We start from the raw sequence: 20,433 nt of genomic DNA on the forward strand, positions 1-20,433 counted from the left end.
AGATTTGTATTTCTTGCTAATATTTAGCTTGTCTTTTGACCCTTTATTTAGTATTATATTATTACTCTGCGTCGTTATATGAGGGTGGGTTCATTGTGTCCTGTGAGAAGCCTTTGTGGAAGGATAAGAATATTGTACATTACTTAGCAATACATTTCTCTGTCTGTAGAAAATCTGACTTCACACTGACTGACATCTACCAGGTTAAACTGTTCAGTTCAGCACTGTAGGACATCTGCACAGGAGCTGAAAGATGCCTGCAGCCGCAGACTGGAAGCTGCTCATGGGAGTAGACCCAGAGGATCTGGGAGATGATGATGAGAAAATCTGTGATTTGATTTTGATGGTATGTGTATCATTTTAAGGTATTTTTAGTGGCAAATTGTTGGAAATTATGGCAAAACTGAGTTTGCAAAATAAAGATAGAAATGAATTTATTTTCATATTATTTAGGTTTATGTTACAAACTTTGAATGTTGGGTATTGTTTGTATCTGAGGTTGCATGTTCAAAAAAATCTAACTTTCCAGCTAAACTGATGGAAAAAAAATGTTGAACATCTCTATCCTGAGCTTTGCTTCCAGACTAACATCTGCTTGTTGGAATGTGGGACAAAAACATTCTTCCTGTTAATTCATCTGACAATCATGCTTTTCCTTCTCATGTAGGTCAAACCACGGGACATGAAAGCAGATGATTCAGAGAAAATGATTCAGCTCTTCAGAATCTCACAAACACTCCTAAGGGTAAGACCGATCCACTATCGCCACACATCTGCCTCGTTTGGAAATGTTTGAAATTCTTTCAATTAAATTGTCTGGTCATTGAAGTCTTGCATTTGCTGTCATTCATTTTGATGTTGTATTTGATGTCTTTCTGACCCTCAGATGAAACTGGATGAAATTAAATGTGCCTATGAGGTTGTAGACAGTGCAGGTGTAGACCAAGCAAGAATTGGTATGTACAGTCATTATCAGATTTGCATTTCCTACAGAAAATAAAAGGGCTTGCGAGAAACAAAAGAATAGTGTTCAACTTTAAAGCTGCAGTCCGTAACTTTTTTTTTTTTTTTGGTTAAAAATAATCCAAAATCAATTTTTGAGCAAGTACATAACCAGCAAGTGTTCAAAACTATCTCCTTACCTTAGCCCGATTCACAACGGTAAGCTTGTAATAATGTTTTATAATTCGGGTGGTACTGGTAGGTTTCTGCGGGAAATTCGAGCATGCCGCTGTTCGTCTTTGCGTCATTACGTCACGTCTGTTTACATAAAGAAGGAGTCCCAGCTAGTAGGCTATATCATGTGAGGATGCTGCAGGTGACGGATCATTTATAGCCTTTTCTCACAGCAGCTGGAACAATTAAACTTAAATTTTGATGGTGGATTGTATGGTATGACAGATTAGACTGTACAGAAATTGAAATCTACAGCTAACGCTAATACGCATTAAATGCACATAGTCACGCAATGCTTATGTTGTTAACATTAACAATTTGAGAACAAAGCATAACAATAATAATAATTTGCACGGTTTGACGTGATCCGAGCTAAGCAATCATTAGATTTAATCACCATTGGTAGCGCAATTTATTGTAATGCTTTTTTTTTCTCAGTTGGTCAGAACAAAAGTGGCTACGGAGCCCCACATATGACATGCAAGAAAAAATAGTAAATCGTGCGCACGTTTTAGTAAATCGAGGGAACGAATTAGTAAATTGTGCGCACGATTTAGCCTACTATTTTTTTTCCTGCATGTCATGTCCGGGGCTCCGTACGTGGCAGATTTTCAGGTGAAAATTCTTATTTTAGTCATACTTCCAAGACTACAATCTGTGATTCCGAAGTACCTGTACAGTATCCACAGGTGCAGTGACTGACAGCCACACATTCTCCTCAAAACATTAGATTCATCAATGCTGAGGAACCATGCCGATGCACAACCCACATAAAGATGATAATTTTGCAAATAACTGCAATTGCAGGTTTCAAACAGAGATGGCGACAAAGAGGCAAAACTTATGGACTGCAGCTTTAATTAAAAAAATAAAAAAATTGATTAAATTAATGCTTTTTTTTTGACTCAAGGTCACTTTACAAGGATAACAATAACATTTTTATTTATAAACCATTTGATAGACCATATATTTATGCTTGCCTATTGAATGATTGCAGAAAATGAGCTGAAAGCTAAAGTCCTGAAGCTGGAAGGTGAGCTGGAGGTAAGGAGGGAATTTCACTAATAATTGCATACAAGTGTGCTTATTATATGCTGTTTGTGAGCAGTCTGTGTACAAGTTCTTAAGAGGATTACTGGCTTAATTCCCTGTATGTTGCTTTCTGTTATAATTATAATTGTTCCACACATCACATTTCCTTTGATAATGTTTATTGTTGTGAAAAGAAGTGAGATGTCATTGAGCCGCATAGCTCACCAGTGATATATACAGATGGAGAGCTTTGGGTCTTGAGCTTTATTCAGATCCGTCTCACTTCCTGTCCAGATGGCCCAGCGCGTGGTGGGAGGGGGGGACACACGTTTCCTCCGGGATGAGATTCACCAACTGGAGAGTCACCTGGAGCGCAAGGAGAAAGAGGTGACCCAGCTGGAGAAAGAAATGGGCAAGGAAAGGAAAGCCAATGAGGAGGTAGGCAGCACTTTTCATGAATAGGGTACTAAATAGTACCGGAAACCCTAAAGTTATTTTCGGTAACACTTTATTTTACAGTGTCCCTGCTATACATCACATGTATTTACTATAGTAATGACAGTAAATTATGCATAATTGCAGGCAACTTAACCCTAAATATATAGTAAGAATATGTTGTTAATTAATATTACTCAGTACTTATTGTATAATTAAACTGTAGCCTACAGGATGTCAATCATTAGCTATTAAATTTCCTATCAATTAAAGAAAAATCCATTTTTTACAATAACTTTGGTAACAAGGTTGAATGCTTGAGCTGATGAACGCTAAAATTAGTGTAAAAATTTAGAAAATGGAATGAGAAATTATCTTCTATGCTGTAGAAAGGGTCCAAGTGATGATTTTAAGGGAACATACTTTTTTCATAATAAAGAAGAAAATTATGTGTGCATTCAAAATGTGGGACACTGCTAATTATTGTTTTGGGTATTAAAATCTTAAATTATTAATTGAATTAATTGGTTATTAATTCAACCGAGGGTGTCAAAATTATATATTTTAACTTTTGAGTAAATGTCCTGTTTATTTAAAGTGAAACACCATAAAAAGTATAAATGGAAAAAATTGAATAATAATGGGAGCAATACTGTAGCTGCAGGTGTAGGATTGATAACAGACGAATGCATGTTTTCCCACAGCTGGCTCTCCGTGCTGAAGAGGCAGAGGAGAAGAACAGAAAACTAAAAAGAGAGGTACGTCCAATCCTTTTCTGGGCCTGCATGATGTTTTTTTTTTATAGACATCTTAAATTTTCCTCTTTCTGTTACTTCCAATTATCCATTCCATCTCTCTTATATCACCTTCTCTTCTCAGCTTTATTCCCTGACTGGCTATTTCATTTCTTTTATGCATGCCTGTTATTGTTTTCTTCTTTATCCTTTTCTTTCGTCTCTTGTCACTACCCCTCAAGATAAAGCAGCTTACAAAGAAGGTAAGACCCCAGATTAGGCAGATTTAGAGTAGCTAGTCTATTTATCAGAAACATGTTTATGTCAACTGGAACTGCATCACTAGTCTGATCTAGTCTGGTAACCAAAAGGTGGCTTTGAAGAAATTCAAATCACAAACGGGTTTGGAATATGATAGTTCCATTAATTTAAAACTTAATTTTGTAACATTTTGCCCAAGGAGTAATTTCACTTGCCCTACCTAAAAATTAGATTTTTGTGATGTACCTGTATATGAATTCTGGAAATGTTGGGACGTTTTTTAAATTTGAATGAAATGAAAACTAAAAGACTTTCAAATCACATGAGCCAATATTTTATTCACAATAGAACATAGATAACATAACAAATGTCTTAGAGAGGCAAAGTCTCTCAGAAGTAAAGGTGGGCAGAGCTGTGAAAGAGTGTGTAAAAAGATTGTGGAATACTTTAAAAACAATGTTCCTCAACGTCAAATTGCAAAGGCTCATCATCTACAGTGCATAACATCATCAAAGCATTCAGAGAAACTGGAGAAATCTCTGTGCATAAGGGACAAGGCCGAAGACCTTTATTGGATGCCCGTGGTCTTCGGGCCCTCAGACGACACTGCATCACTCATCAGCATGATTGTGTCAATGACATTAATAAATGGGCCCAGGAATACTTCCAGAAACCACTGTCGGTAAACACAATCCGCCGTGCCATCTGCAGATGCCAACTAAAGCTCTATCAGGCAAAAAGGAAGCCATATGTGAACATGGTCCAGAAGCACCGTCGTGTCCTGTGGGTCAAGGCTCAAATTTGACATTCTTGTTGGAAATCACGGACACCATGTCCTCCAGGCTTAAGAGGAGGGAGACCTTCCAGCGTGTTATCAGCGTTCAGTTCAAAAGCCAGCATCTCTGATGGTATGGGGGTGCATAAGTGCATACGGTATGGGCAGCTTGCATGTTTTGGAAGGCACTATGAATGCTGAAAGGTATATAAAGGTTTTACAGCAACATTAAATAAAAAATACATCAAAGATGACTAAGAACTCTTCAGCAGCTGGAAACCTCTATCAGGCAAGAATGGGACCAAATTCCAACACCATAATTCCAGAAACTCAAAACCTCAATGCCCAGACGTCTTCAAACTGTTTTGAAAAGAAGAGGAGATGCTACACCATGGTAAACATGCCCCCATCCCAACTATTTTGAGACCTGTAGCAGGCATCAAATTTGAAATGAGCTCATTTTGTGCATACAATTTCTCCGTTTAAACATTTGTTATGTTATCTATGTTCTATTGTGAATAAAATATTGGCTCATGTGATTTGAAAGTCTTTTAGTTTTCATTTTATTCAAATTTAAAAAACGTCCCAACTTTTCCAGAATTCGGGTTGTACAATTTACAACACAAAACAATATGTTTATTTTGTTTTTTTTTGTTTTTTATTTATTTATTTTTTTATAAATATAGATAAAACAGTTATAACAATTAATTGTTATTTGGAATAATATTTTGAAATTATATAGCTATAACTTCATAAACATGCTTTTGCTGGAAAACAGTATATGGTATATGATGCAGCTGATTTGTTGATCACTTTCAACCTATTTTGCTAATACTCTCAAGACTTTAATTCTTGCGATTTCAAAACCTCATCTACATTAACCGTTTCACCACTGGCAGTTAAAGAAAATGAATCCATGTGAGTCAAACGATTGGAATGAGTAATTCAGAAGTGCTGTGCAATAACATGACACCTTGTATTGATTTACAGTATTTAATAGTGAATCATGTTTGACCGCAGGATGAGTAGGGATTTGTTTGTTAACTGCAGAATGAACAGCTGCAACAGGATGTTGAATTCTACAGAAAGGAAGTAGAGCAGAGAGAGCCTCTTCAGACCAAAGAGGAGAGCAATGAGATTCAGAGGAGACTTACCAAAGCCAACCAACAGCTCTACCAGTGCATGGAGGACCTGCAGGTAATTCCCAAATGACCTTCAGACTGCCATATAATGCCATAATAACATGGCAGGATCACTGCCTAGCGTAATACACCTCTAATGCTTCAGTACTCCTTTAAACAGGGCATATTTTACACCTATTTTACACATATCTTAGACATAAACTGCAAGGTGAATATAAAGTGAAAATATTTTTATATTTAATATAAATTATATATGTTATATATTTAATTTATATATACATTTTTTTCCCTTTACATTTTAAAAAAAATAAATGTATACACAATCACTTTAGTAGCATTTTTTAAGTACAATTTTATCAGTATTTTATTTTGTAATTCTTTTAAAATCTTTTTCTTTTTAATAAAAAAGAAAACTTATAAGTATAAGTTGACTATATAAGCTATATACTATATATGAGCAATATCACGCGAGTAGCCGTGTGATATGGCTGTATATCAGCACGGCTGTGATTCGGCCATAGGCATGATCGCCGCAGGCTACTCGTGTGATATTGCGTTTATACAACAGTTCGACAGCACAAGTGTGTAAATAAATAAGAAATAACAATGGAGTGTCTTTAAAACCTTTATTTGTGCAAAACTACTTCCTTCCTCCACGGATTCAAATCTCAAATTGAAAGTTTGACCAAGGCTCCGTTACTAATTCTAAAACGTCACTTTAGAACTAGTAACGAAGGAATGTTGAGTCACTCCATTGAAACTCATTGTATTTTGTACAGTATTATTGAGAGAGAGAGAGAGAGAGAGAGAGAGAGAGAGAATCGCCTGAGCGACCATTACCTGTGTCTGATATAACATTCATTCGATGTCCATAATATATTATGTCCATAATATATTATATCCATTATTAAAAACCTTTGAATGTCTGCTAAAGAAAGCGATCTTTTTTATTTGTCCTTTTTACAGTTAAGCGGATTTTCCATAACAGCGCTAAAATGTCCTTTGTTTACAAAAGTCCCTTTCAATTTAAAAGTCTCTTGCGACTGCCTCATTCACTCGTAAAGTTTGCCACCATCTAATGGCGTATTAATGTAACTTTCACTCAATCCATGTTACGCACTAATGGACCCTTTCTCAATACCAAATACAAAATATTATTTATATAAAATAATATTTATTGAACAACAATATTTAAATTGACAATAATAGCCATTATAAATGACAACAGGAAATAAACACAATTGTACAATTCAGTCAAATGTACAAAAGCAGTGCTCTACAGGATGTAAGTTAAATATAGCCTTAATATTAAATTATTAAATTTAACATAGCCCAATTCTATTTGCTTGGAAACAAGTAATAGATTAATAAGAATGAATGAATTATATAACTCATGTTTAACCACTATAAGAGCCAGCGGCAAATCCCCGAAGCACTGGCTGAGATTAAGCTGTTCTCGGCGGGTACACGAGCACTGAACGGCCGCTGACGGCCTGGAGCTCTCATCTCCGAAAACATCTAAACAAATGGTAAAACAGGCACTATGATCAAATATGAGTCACATATTTCAGGTCTAAACAACTACATTCTTGCCTAAAAAACTCTTAAAACTACACTTCGTGGTACAACAAGTGTAATATTTGTAAAAAAAAAAAACGGTGGATTTGCTCGGCCGCTATGACAGTCGCTTCAAACGGAGTGATACAAAAGTTTTTTTTTTAAATTCTTTTTATTTTTAATTAAAAAAAAGAAACCCTCACTGCCAATAAGTCGACTTATAAAAAATTATACTATAGTGCTATCAAACGATTAATTGCATCCAAAATAAAAGTTTGTGTTTACATATATGTGTGTACTGTGTATATTTATTATGTATATATAAATACACACACATGCGTGTATATATATATACACACATGTATACATGTAAATGTTTCTTAAATATATACATGCATGTGTGTGTATTTATATATACATAATAAATATGTGACATCGGTAACAAAATGTTTGCAGGTTATTTTTCATCAAGTGGTGGGTTTTCAATCTTGTTGGACTGGTGAGGAACCACTGCCTTGTGGACCTTAACATTGCTAACATTGTACATCAAACTCAAAAGTAGCCAAGAGAAGCCTGTATGTGTAACCTTTTGAAGTATATTTCAAATGCAGTCTCCTGTTATGTGATATCTTTATGATCGCCATATTCCCCTTATTCCCAGCATGCCGAAGACATGGCTGCCAACCTGAAGAGCGAGAATGAGCACCTGCAGAAGAATCTGGAGGAGTCTGTGAAGGAGATGGAGAAGATGACGGATGAGTACAACAAGATGAAGATCGCGGTCCAGCAGACGGATAGCATCGTGGATCAGCTGAGAAAAGATAGAGATCATGCCAAGCTTCAGGTGCTTTAATCACATTTATTAAATGAATAATGCCAGGCCTAGAAGAGATTGGTCGATAAAGTGTTCCAGTCACATGAAATACAGGTTCTCCTAGCAAATTTTGGCAGAAATAAATAGCTGCAGAGTAGTTTATGAGTGTGCGTAAATGGGTTTCCCTCTTTTATGATTGAAAAAACAAATGATGGCTATTGTTAATGGACCTCATTGTCTTTTTAAAGGTCAGAGAGCTAAGTGAACAGATCCAGGCCCGAGCTGAAGAGGACGACCCAGTTATGGCTGCTGTTAATGCCAAAGTGGATGAGTGGAAGGTGAGCCATGATCCCCCCCCTTCAGTTGTCAGTTTTGCCAAATAAAAACAGCTTGTATGCAAATGAGGTCAAGTTTCATGGACTTTACACATTTCTCAGTAGTACATTGTTATTGTTTTCTTTTGATTTCTTTTGTTCGTGTCTGGTTTTACCTGTCTGAAATTGCAGACATCTTTGAGGAGTCATTTTCTGATGTTCTAAAGAAAAGGTCAAATACTTGCCTTTGTGCCAGACTCTGAGTAAATGATCCAAGAAAAAATTTTTTCTTTTTATTTTTTTAACATTGTGCTGGCACACATCTACCATGAAATTCAGCTAATATGTGTTCTAAGAAATATATATTTAAAAAAATGATCATTTTTGTGGCAGACGAGAAAATCAAAAAGTGCCTTTAGAAGTCAATATAAGAAGTCAAATGTAACATAATATTCTCAAAATAGAAGGATGATACACATGATAAAACTAAATTAAGATGTTCGGGTGACAATCCTGGAAAATACATGAGAATATTTTTACAGGGTATCCGCGGGGCATTAAAAAGCATTAAAAGCCATTAAATGGATTTTGCGAAAATTAAGGCCTTAAATGGCATTAAAAAGCATTAAATTTTATTCCTACAGGCATTAAATTTTTTAGATAGTTTTGGAGAAAAATAGTGCTACCAGTTTATTTTGAATATAGCCTTCATAATTAATAACTGAAATATGTACATTGGTCTGATACACACGCGGAACCAGTTTGGTAATTGCCTCCTGCCGGTACCAACTTGCCGTAACGCCGTTTTTGATGGCGGTTTACCGGCTTGGACCTGGAGACGGAAGGCTGTATCAGTGTTGCCAACTTAGCGACTTTTTTCCAAGAAAGCGCATTGTGACAAATATAGCGACTTGTGCACTCACTGCTCTGTTCAGTGAGTGACTGAGAGGAGCAGCGCATTCAGTTGAGGATGTGTGCTCTTTCAGAGAACAAATAAAATAGATCCTATTGCTTCTAACCTGAGTGATCATTTTACATGTACAGCCAAAATCACAGCAAATGTCTTTATCTTATGTGTATGGTGATTTTGTCAGACAACGTCTCGATTACAAATCAGGATTATAACATGTCAGAGCTCGACACAGTTAGTCCGGGATAAGTGGATTTTTTGAAGGGGCAAGTGAAAGATAATTTTTGCCCGGTCAGACAAGGAGCCTTATTAAATCGTCAATTAAAAAAAAAAAAACTTGGGAATCACCAAAACGCAAGAATGACAGATTTGATTACATTTAGTGTAAGTGGCGATCGATAGTGGATAATAATAGGCTGTATAATGGACTGACGGTTACAAGGTTGCTCGCGCATTAGCCTACTGAATGATGCAGCGTTTTGAACGAATCGGTTGAGTCAAAGATTCAATCCCTGTATCCCAATGTGCATACTATCCACCCTATCCGCCCTAAATAGTATTGAATATTACTAATGTCACATACTATTTAGGATGGATAGAATTCACATTGAAACTCAGGCAATGACACATTCATAAACAGTTGCCTCATTCTTGAATGAATCAGCCATTGGAATGAATCGTTTCAATGAATGACTCACTTATTAAGACGGTCACTTGCCGCCACCTACTGGTGGTTTAGTTTTATTTTTTAAAAGTATCACTTTCCCCCCAGCATTTCTTCTTTGAATTTTCAAAAAATATTTAAAACAACCCCATAACATTATTTAATGCAGTTGTAATTTTTTTTTTATTGTAAATGATTTAATTTGATTAAATCAGCCCTTAGTGTTTTATTCTAATTGAATGTATTGAACAAATTTAAGAATTTTAAAATAAAAGATGAATCATACATTTTACATGAATCATACAGGATTGGGTGGGGGGAAATTGCCCCTTGTAAAGGTAAAAAAAAATGCCCTGTGTAAATATCACAAATATGCAGATTTATATATGTCAAAGCTGGAATATTCTGAAAGGATATTGCTTCAGAATAAATGTATATTTACACCAAGCAACTGTTTTACTCAGACAAGTGAATGACCGATTTATTTGTCCAAAGGACAAGCACATGACAAGGCTTAATGTCGAGCCCTGTATGTAGTCTTAATGGGCCGCATTTCAGTCACCATTTCATATTGTCTGACAACAAAACAGAAAAATATATTAAACAATTTTATTGGGAATTTGGCTGTATTAAAATACATTATGTGAGCACAATGAGGTAGCAGCAGAGAAGCAAACAAATGTAAAGGGCTGACACTTGGCAGAATGTGAATGTAACTTAATGACAATGAATATTCTAATTGCCGTATGACGACATCTATTGACATTTAGCGACATATATATATATATATATATATATATATATATATATAATATATATAAAAAATAAAGATCACATAATCTGAGAGAGAGCACATAAAGAGAGAGAAAAACACCCAAAAGCACTTAAGCTTTTAATATTTATGATCCATAACAAATTAAATACAAATTGCACCTTTAGAGGAATGTCAAATAACAAGTATCATGTTTAACATTATGACACTATTATGTCTCTGAACAAGTTGATACAAATCACCTGAAAGAAGTCGTTAAGAATGTTCTCACAAAGCCAATTTAACCATTTCCTGTAACTGCTCTTTGTTTGAATAAATGTGATATCTCATGGAAAAGGATCAAAATGCTGAATAGCTAGTAATTAGATTTGCTCAAGTTACTGTCTGGTTTGAGACACCATGTCTTTAGTGAAAATCAGTGCCAAATGTCTAACCCGCAGAAAGTATCATACATCCTAGCACCAACAACCAATGTCACCAAACAAAATACAAAATACACAATGAGTCAAATAAGGGTCTTATTCTTTTGGTAGTTGAGAAAGTTCTACATTTTGTAACTGTCATGTGTTTGTGTCGGTTTCAGAGTGTTTTAACAGGGAAAGAGATGGAAATTTTGGAGTATCAACAGATGATCAGAGATTTGAGGGAGAAACTTCGAGCTGCTCAGATGGACTCCGACAAAAGCAACATTATCGCACTGCAGCAGGTCAGTCGGATATCACACAGCTCTCTTAAATTAAAATTTGTTATTTAAAAATGTAATTATATATTTGGTGTCAGTAAGATAAATAGATTAAAAATGACAGTAAAGATTGTATCTCAATAAATACTGTTCTTTTGAACTTTCTGTTCATCAAAGAATCCTGAAAAAAAAATGTATCACAGAAATATTAAGCAGCACAACTGTTTTCTTCATTGATAATAATAAGAAATGTTTCTTGAGCAGCAAATCATCATATTAGAATGATTTCTGAAGGATCATGTGACACTGAAGACTGGAGTAATGATGCTGAAAATTGCAGGAATAATTTTAATATATATTCAAATAGAAAAAAAAAAGTTATTTTAGCTTTTAATAATATTTCACAATATTACTGTTTTTACTGCATTTTTGATCAAATAAATGCAGAGCATAAGAGACTTCTTTAAAAAAAGTGGCGAAAATATGTACATTTTCGCCACTAGAGGTTGCTTATTCAAAAAAATAAAAGCCTTGCTTGATGACGCCTTGAATTCGGGGAATCATGGGAAGTGTTGTCTTCACGTCTAAAGCCATTGGAAAAAAATCGGGATGGGACTCGGGCAGAAATCATGTTCATGGATGAGATTATTAACATTACTGTAGTATGAAGCAGAGCAGAAACGAGGCCGCTGGAGCGATTGCTAATGAGAGACGAGCGCGACACACGGCTCGAGAGCAGTGGGACTTTTATTATGCCGCAGTCGCCGCTTCTTCTGGTCAAGCGTATGTGGAATAAAGCAGCGCTGTTTATCATATTAGATACATTTGTGTGTTGAAAGTTGTTATAATGCTACTCTGCGTTCGCTCGGCGGTTACTATGAGACACTTGTTGCACACTGCAGTAAGCTAGATCGATATTAGTCATGGTAAAACATGGTATTCGCGGTAAATCAAGAAAACAAGATTTAAACAATAAGACTTACTGTGTTGAGCTATATAACATGATTAGTTTTCTGTCGATGAATGTATCCAAACAGTTGCTCACCTGTCTAATAAAACACATAATATATTAAAGCGTCTTTGGTGTTTCCATGGTTTCTACAAAATAAAATGAGGGTACCGCGGGTATAATGTCAATGATAGGCGACGCACGGACACGGTTCGTGTCCTGGATAAATTTCTTATTTCTCTGGATTTAAACATTCTTGGAAACATTTGGGATAATGTAAGTACACAAGTCAACAAAATATATAACATTGTTCTAGTGGTTTTTAGATATTTTAGTCCAAAAATCTTACATATTGTGCCTTTAAATTATAAACCAAAATTAAATTCATTAATCAGGTGATGGCATTGTGTCAGTCATTGTTTGTTATTCTTTCTCTCATATCCATTTTTATTTATCAACCAAATTCATATTACTTCAAATTATTTATTTTTTTTTGTCCTATTAATTAGGATCTAAGATATGTCTTAGGCCTGTTTCACACATCCTGCGTTTGCAATTTGACAGCGTTTCTTCTGCAGATCTATACAGGAAGTTATGACATTGATTAGTGTCTTTAATAGCATTGAAAATTTATAAAATGAGTATTAGAAGTTGGCCATTGATAATTTTAACAAGCTTGTTTATTGTGATCATCTGCTCAAATCATCTGGATTCAGTCACGTGGAACGTAGGCCACCAGATGTATTGTTTTAATCAATGTGTCCCACTTTTATTTTATGTTGCTTCATAATAGCCTGTATTGCAAAATAAATAGTTTTATAGTGCATTTCAATGTGTTTTCTTTTAAGTTTAGTATATGATGCTTGACAAAAATATTTTCAGTGGCAGAACTATGATTCTTCTGGGAACTCAGTGTGAATGTTGTAACCTGTTAATATGAGCGCTGAAACTCGCCACATACGTGAAACAGGCCTCATATCCATGCTAATCCGTTGCCCATCTGAATAGTTTGTGTGCTATTCATGTCTCTCTCTCTATTTGTGTTCTCTTTTGGATGTACGCTCCTTTTAATCGTCACTACTTCCTTTCAAATGCTTCATTGTCAGGTCATATATGAACTGTGTGGCGTGAGTATCTGTTTCTCATTTCCTTTGCTTTGTGTGTCATTTATCCTCAGTTTTGCATCTGTCAGTCATTTGTCTTTATTCATTGTTTCCGTCATATTGGTTCATCTCATTCTATCCCAGCGGGAGTTTAAAGATGTCACTGACTTTGTGTTTGACTTCAAAAGGCCGTGCAAGAGAGGGACAACCAGATCAAGATGCTGTCAGAGCAAGTCGAGCAGTACACAACAGAAATGGAAAAAAATGCTCTGCTCATCGAGGAGCTGAAAAAACCGTTAAAGAAAGATAAAGGTCATGTCAGCGTGCAGCAGCGGAGGTTGGAGGACTTGAGCGCTAAATTGAGGGTGGCTGAGAGGAGAGCTCTGGAGGCCGAGCGTGCCGCCCAACTGGCTGAGCGTGACGCCGGGGACAAAGACAAAGAACTCAATGACACCCTCAGTCGAATCCGTCTCTATGAGTCTGTGAGTTTATACCTTGGCACTTACCTTCAGTATTGTAAAATTCACTGATGTTACAAAGTCCAAATACGTTTTGGGGTTACTATAAATAGTCTGGGGTGTGGATGACAATTAGTTACTCTATTTTCAAATAGCATCTTCAACTCAATAAGGTCACAAAGCATCTTTTTCCTGAACACATGTAGTTGCACGTGATGCTTTTAGGACAAATATTAGGGCCCTATGATTTCCGCAATGCAGAAAATATGGACAGAATCGCAAAAATTGATGATGAATAAATAGAAAGTAGATCAGTACACTTAAATCAAGTCATGTTATAGACTAGTGTCTGAAGATTAAATTGCAAAAAGACTATTTGAATATGATTCCTGCATGTTCTGTGTGTCTCTGTGTGAATGAATGGCGCAGACTACACACACTGAAGCACATGTGACGCTCGTGGTGTTTTCAGCTTCTGCCGTCTCACTATACGAGGACATGAATGCATGAACTTCAACTCCAGAGCCGCTCTGAGTCATTTCATCAGCATTTTACTGTTTTGAGAAAAAACTATCGTCATACCATAAACACACAGAAACTCAAAGGTCTTCACGGCAACCTGTCAAAATAAAAGTTTGGTTTAACGTGAAGAAATTGTGACAGAAATAGGCATTATTACTGTTGTACATTAGAAATGAGCTATGTCTCAATGTAATAATAATACGAATAATAATAATAATAATAATAATAATAATTAATTAATTAATTATTAAAACTATTTTTTTTAAGGAATAATCACAATTTTTCTTCCATGTTTTAATTTTTTTTTTAAAGTTTGTTTAATGTCATATGATTAAAAGATAAATTAATGGTTTATGCCTTCATTTGATTGCCAGAAAAAATAAAATACACAACACAGAATTTCTGAAAAAAAAAAATAAAATAAAAAAAATTCATAGAAATGTAATAATTTTTTGATTATTAAAATTTAATTAAACCATTAAAATGGAATTCAGAAAACTTAAAAGAGAAAACACAAAATTTGGTAAAAATAAAATGGAATTTGAGAAATAAAAATAAAATGTATTTCATAGGGCCCTAAAAATGTAATTTCTGTTAAACTTTTAATAAATTGTTGTTAAATTGTTTCATAATTTCAATTAATTAGACATACTTTTTGATTACTAATATTCAAAATTGAGTCAAAAAAAAAAAAATTAAAACAGAAAAAAATGGAATCCAGAAAAATTAAAATGGAAAAAAACGGAATTTGGGAAAAAATAAAACGGATTTCATAGGGCCCTACAATATGAGCCAAAGGATCCGTTCCTTATAAACTCACTTATATGTAATTTTCAAAAAATGTTGAAAATAAAAAAGTCAATAAATGTAAGTTTTAAATTACTTTAATTAAAAAAAAAAACTAATTAAAATATTAATTAAGTTCATGATGATGATGATGATTATTATTATTATTATTATTATTATTATTATTATTTGCTCAAGCAGCTTCAAAAAAGTTTCTATTGATATGATCATCAACTGTTTTATTCATATTTTGATCTATCGCATCTACTTTTGAGACAATTCCTATTTAGCGAAAATAATATGTGTGGATAAATGTCATATTTATACATTTTAATTAAATATTTAGATTTTAAATTTAAATGTAAACATTTAATGAGTAATATAATATACGTGTGAATATGGTTAGCAACAGTTTAATCATTTTTGTTGTTCTATTGCATCCATCTTTGTGACCCACTAGCTAAAGATATTCATATTTATGTTCACATAATACATCAATTACATCATGTTATATCGGAGTTAATAATGTAATTTAAAAAAAAATCATAATATATTCTAGCAATACATTTTTTGGGTGGTTTTGATGCCACTTCTATAATATCTGACATAAAGAGCAACACTTGACCACAAATAATTGAAGAGTTAAACATACAAGGCGTCACTTTAACTTATAAAATGTTATATTACATCTACATAGACGTTTGGCTTGAAACATTCACTCTCTTTCAGGGAACGGATGGTTTGGAAGCTGCAATCACTGAGATCAAAGATTGTAAAAATCAAATCCGAATGAGAGACCGGGAGATAGAAGCCATGATAAAAGAGATAAACCAGCTGGAGATCAAAATCAACAATTTACTAGACGAGAACGAAGACCTGCGAGAACGGCTGGGTAATTTTTTCCAACCTGCTTTTATTATTTTAAGATTTCCCATCTTGTCTCAATTACTGTATCCCTGTTTTACCTACACCTAGACTTAAAGATTGTTTTTATAGCCCATATTGATTTTGCCAAGATCAGCTTTGACCCTCACTGGGATCATGTTCCCACATCAGGATTAAATCCAAAGGAAGAACTGGATTTGAGTGAATTCCAGAGATCAAAGGTTTTGAAGCAGAGACAGTACAAAGCAGAGAACCAGGTTCTGCTGAAAGAGGTAAAACCGATTAACGTTATCTATATGGACTGGCTTTGGTCCATTATCCTGCTTTCATTTTGTCTGTGACCCTTAACGGGATTCTCCTTAGATTGAGCGACTTGAGGAGGAAAGACTCGAGCTGAAACAACGCGTTCGTGCTCTGGTAAAGGACAAAGGTGAGATCTTATCTCCAAGATGCTGCATATCAGTTACAGACTCATGTCCTGTTCACATAAACAGATCATTTGGTAACATTTTATAATGAAACCTGACAGCACATTTCCTTTTTCAAGGCATATCGGTAGTCAGTAGTTCACTGCTTGATGACAGTGTTGAAGAAAAGCCCAGCAGATCATTTAGAGAGAGGCCTGTCTCTGGATCTACAGATGAAGAGATCAAACGCAAAGTAAGCCTTTATCTGAGAAGAATGAATTTTGAACATCATAAGCGTTAAAGCTAATCAAACAACCTGTTTGTTTTTCAGAACGAGCGTCTACAGAAAGAGCTGAGCAGCAAAGAGAAAGAACTGGAGCTCAAGAGAACAGAATCTGCCCAGTTCAAGGCCAAATGTGAGAAGCATCACCGCATGACCCTGCAACACTTGCAGTGTCAGGTGGTTTCCATGACTATAATGTTTCTCTCTCTCCTGCAGTGAATGAAATGCTGAATGAGAATAAACAGCTGGAGCAGGGCATGAAGGAGATCCTGCAGGCCATCCAGGACGCTCAGAAGAAAACACCCACAACCACTGGCGTCAGCATTCCCAGCCTGGAGAGACTCGTCAGCGTACGTTCATCAACATTTAGTGGGCCCACACTGAATCTGTGTTGTACTGCATTTTTTTTTTTTTTTTGTAATATTACAAAAATTAATTTATATTTATATGTGGGAATTATAAATAAATGATAAGTAAATTATAATAATAAATAATATGTTATAATTATTTAAAAATTTAATAATTATGTTTGTGAAATTATAAATTTAAATATAAAATTATACATTTAATAAGTAATATAATATTTAAGGAAACCGATCATATATAATTTTAATTTATAAATAAATAATAAATTATTATAATTATGCATTTAAAATAATACATTTAAATATAAAATTATACAATTAATGAGTAATGCGATATTTAATTGAAAAAAAATATAAGTTTGAAAAATAATAGTAAATAATAATTTTAATATTTTTTTAATAATTTTAATATTTTAATAAATAATAAATGTTAAAATTATGTAGTTATAAATTTAAATATAAAATTATACATTTAATCAGTAATATACTATTTAAGGAAACACATCATATATATATATATATATATATATATTTTAATTTATAAATACATAATAAATTATTATAATTATGTATTTAAAATAATACATTTAAATGTATACATTTAATGAGTAATACAACATTTAATGAAAAAAATTTAGAATTTGTGTATGAATAAAATAATAAATTATATTTTTAACAATTTATAAATAAACAATACATGTCATAATTATGCATTTAAAATAACAAATTTAAATATAAAATTATACATTTAATGACCTGTAGTAAAATGTGTTTAACTGAGCTAAGAGTGCTACACTCTTTTTGGGTGCTGTAACGTTTATCAAATTAGCTTAAATTTGACCTTTTATTAAAAAATATTTAATGAAAGCCTTTACAAAATGTAATTAAAGTGAGGGAAAAATAGATGAAAATGCAAGGGGAGACAGGCAGTCAAATTCTGCGGAAATCTGCAGAACTTTCATCAGAGTTCTGCAAGCAACCACAGATTTTGTGCTGGTATAATGAGTAATCATCTTAATAACTTTTTTCAGTCTTACATTTTTGAATATGAAGTTTTTGGTCTCTAATCTTGCATCAACATTACTGTTCCTAAATATCCTGTCACAACATATACGAGTGATAATTGTGTTTATCTTAAGGCGTTGGAGATGAAGTACTCAGAGGGAAAGTTTGATGCAAGCCTCCACCTGAGAACGCAGGTAGATCAGCTGACCGGCCGCAATGAGGAGCTACGGCAGGAATTGAAGGCTGCTAGAGAGGAGGCAGCAAACACTCTCAATCAGTTAACGAAAGCTAATGAGAAGGTATTTACTCGAAACTCAAGCATTTACTGGATTAAAAAATGATTTTAAATTCACTTTATTGTGTCTTTTTTTTTTGTAGGTTGCTCACTTGGAAAGTGAGGTTGAATCAATGAGCAAATCAGCCAGCACCTCCATCCCTTACAAGACATTAGCTCTGCCTGAAGAGATGACGCCAACTAGTGCCGAGGTCATCAACGCTCTCAATGAATACATGGTACAACTCCTACAGGTGTGTGTCAGTCCGGTAACTGTATCGTGTTATAATGCAAACCAGATGTAAGATACATAATATTAAGACTCCCAACTGTGGATGTTCAGGAGATCAAAAACAAAGAAGAATCCATTGAGCAGCTCAGTTCGGCTCTGGAAGAGTATAAAAGGAAATTTGCCGTGATCCGCCATCAACAAGGACTTCTATACAAGGAGTATCAAAGGTATGCCGAGCAATAAAGATCATTTATATTATAAAATGTAATACATAAAAAAGGTTGTTTATATTATAAAATATTAATATAATATAAAATGCATATATATCGATTATACATACGAATGGTAATCAATAAAGCATGGTTTTAATTCTCGCCGTCTGTCTTCTCTAGCGAGAGGGAGTCTTGGCAGAAAGCGAGGGACTCTTTTGCAGAACTGAAATCCAGACTTGAGGAACAAAAGGAGGTGGACGCAGTAAAAATCAAAGAGTACAATGTAAGTCTCTTAAAGGGGTCATCATTTACTCACCCTCTTGCCATTTCAAATCTGTACACTGAAAAAATAAATTGGTGTAGAGACACTTTTCAATCCGAAATTGCTAGTAAATTTCACAAATAATAACAAAGAATTGTCAAGTAACACATTGAATTAAACTTGAAATTTTCAAGGAGAAAGACTGAAATAGTATTTTCATGTAAAACCTACTTCAATAATCTTTGTTGTATTTACGACTCATTTTTCAGTATATGACTATAATAACTTACCCACAAGCTGATGTTACTAGTTTTAAACAATTTAGAAACTCCTTTGAAACATGATTTACAATAAAGAAATTGGCATTGTGGTGGTAAAAATCTGTTTAGCTAATGCTTTGCTAGAAAAAAAGCTAAATTGCTTTTTGTATGTCTTCATATAACATAAAAGTTGCTAATTTGTCCGTTTCATTATTCCCATTATCTGTTCGACTCTTTTCCAGCACTGGCTGGAGGCTCTTGAAAAGGACCCGAGTGAGATCAGACGGGAGCTGGCTGAGACAGCCCGAAAAATGATGGTTCTCAGGGTGAATGAGAAGTGTCTGACGCGACGTTACACGACTCTGCTTGAGCTTGAGCAGCACTTGAGGAAGGAGAACGGCAAACTGAAGGATGATTTCAGCCAAATGGAGGCCGCGGTAACAGAAAGAATCGGCTACCTGCAGAGGTTCAAGGTATTAGGCGTCCGCACATCACTCATACAAATGAAAAAGGTGGACTGATGTGGGTTTTCAGTGGCTGATACTGATATCTAGAACAGGGGTTTTTAAACAAAGTTTAAAGAAAAATAATGTAAAAAATGCAAAAATATAAATAAATAACTTATTTATCATTAAGAGAAATTGACATTTTATTAGTTTCTTTCTGCTTTCAATTTAATCATTAATCACAATTATTTTATTATTTATTATCACATTAATACTCTAATTGTGGGTAGAATAAAAAATATAAATAAGCAATAAGGGACGGGAGGCTAGTGCTGTATCGTGAATAAGTCACGGCTGAAGGGCGTTGTTTGGCACGACGCAAAGCGGAGTATAAAACGGTTACCACACAATACAAATATCAAAATATTTGATATACAATACAAATATCAAAGCTTATATGTATCAATGCAACTTTCATGAAGTAAACTTTCACTAAAAGCCTTCCTTCCGCCGGAAAAAATAGTCCCTGACCTTGAACAGCAACAGAAGTTACATTATTACGCCATTAGATGGCGGCAAAGACTGTCTTCATGAGTGTGTCAGTCAGTAGCGAAGACTTTTACATTGATAAGACTGAACTGTTGTGAACACGGAACAAGACGCAACTGATAAATTCTTTGACTAGCGCTGTCAGTCATGGGAAAACCCCTTAACTG

General features: G+C 34.5%; 1 protein-coding gene across 3 annotated transcripts in view; it reads left to right on the forward strand.

Moving 5' to 3' along the window:
- Positions 1 to 20,433, forward strand: part of cep290 (centrosomal protein 290) — a 38,681-nt gene that overhangs the window by 246 nt on the left and 18,002 nt on the right. The window contains exons 2-23 of one of the 3 annotated variants that reach the window (XM_051884683.1): positions 170 to 346; positions 668 to 745; positions 887 to 956; positions 2,174 to 2,220; positions 2,503 to 2,646; positions 3,348 to 3,401; positions 5,464 to 5,610; positions 7,774 to 7,956; positions 8,175 to 8,264; positions 11,170 to 11,292; positions 13,509 to 13,802; positions 15,816 to 15,978; positions 16,143 to 16,243; positions 16,335 to 16,401; positions 16,519 to 16,631; positions 16,710 to 16,794; positions 16,878 to 17,011; positions 18,166 to 18,330; positions 18,410 to 18,559; positions 18,649 to 18,764; positions 18,930 to 19,032; positions 19,514 to 19,744. In XM_051884683.1, the coding sequence (XP_051740643.1) occupies positions 254 to 346; positions 668 to 745; positions 887 to 956; positions 2,174 to 2,220; positions 2,503 to 2,646; positions 3,348 to 3,401; positions 5,464 to 5,610; positions 7,774 to 7,956; positions 8,175 to 8,264; positions 11,170 to 11,292; positions 13,509 to 13,802; positions 15,816 to 15,978; positions 16,143 to 16,243; positions 16,335 to 16,401; positions 16,519 to 16,631; positions 16,710 to 16,794; positions 16,878 to 17,011; positions 18,166 to 18,330; positions 18,410 to 18,559; positions 18,649 to 18,764; positions 18,930 to 19,032; positions 19,514 to 19,744 (2,751 nt within the window). In that variant the 5' untranslated portion in view covers positions 170 to 253. Of the gene's footprint in view, positions 1 to 169; positions 347 to 667; positions 746 to 886; positions 957 to 2,173; positions 2,221 to 2,502; positions 2,647 to 3,347; positions 3,402 to 5,463; positions 5,611 to 7,580; positions 7,688 to 7,773; positions 7,957 to 8,174; positions 8,265 to 11,169; positions 11,293 to 13,508; positions 13,803 to 15,815; positions 15,979 to 16,142; positions 16,244 to 16,334; positions 16,402 to 16,518; positions 16,632 to 16,709; positions 16,795 to 16,877; positions 17,012 to 18,165; positions 18,331 to 18,409; positions 18,560 to 18,648; positions 18,765 to 18,929; positions 19,033 to 19,513; positions 19,745 to 20,433 lie in introns of those variants that run through there. The other 2 variants (XM_051884684.1, XM_051884685.1) reach the window with 2 other exon arrangements.

The sequence above is a fragment of the Ctenopharyngodon idella genome, chromosome 24 (genome assembly GCF_019924925.1).
Source record: "Ctenopharyngodon idella isolate HZGC_01 chromosome 24, HZGC01, whole genome shotgun sequence".
NCBI lineage: Eukaryota > Metazoa > Chordata > Actinopteri > Cypriniformes > Xenocyprididae > Ctenopharyngodon > Ctenopharyngodon idella.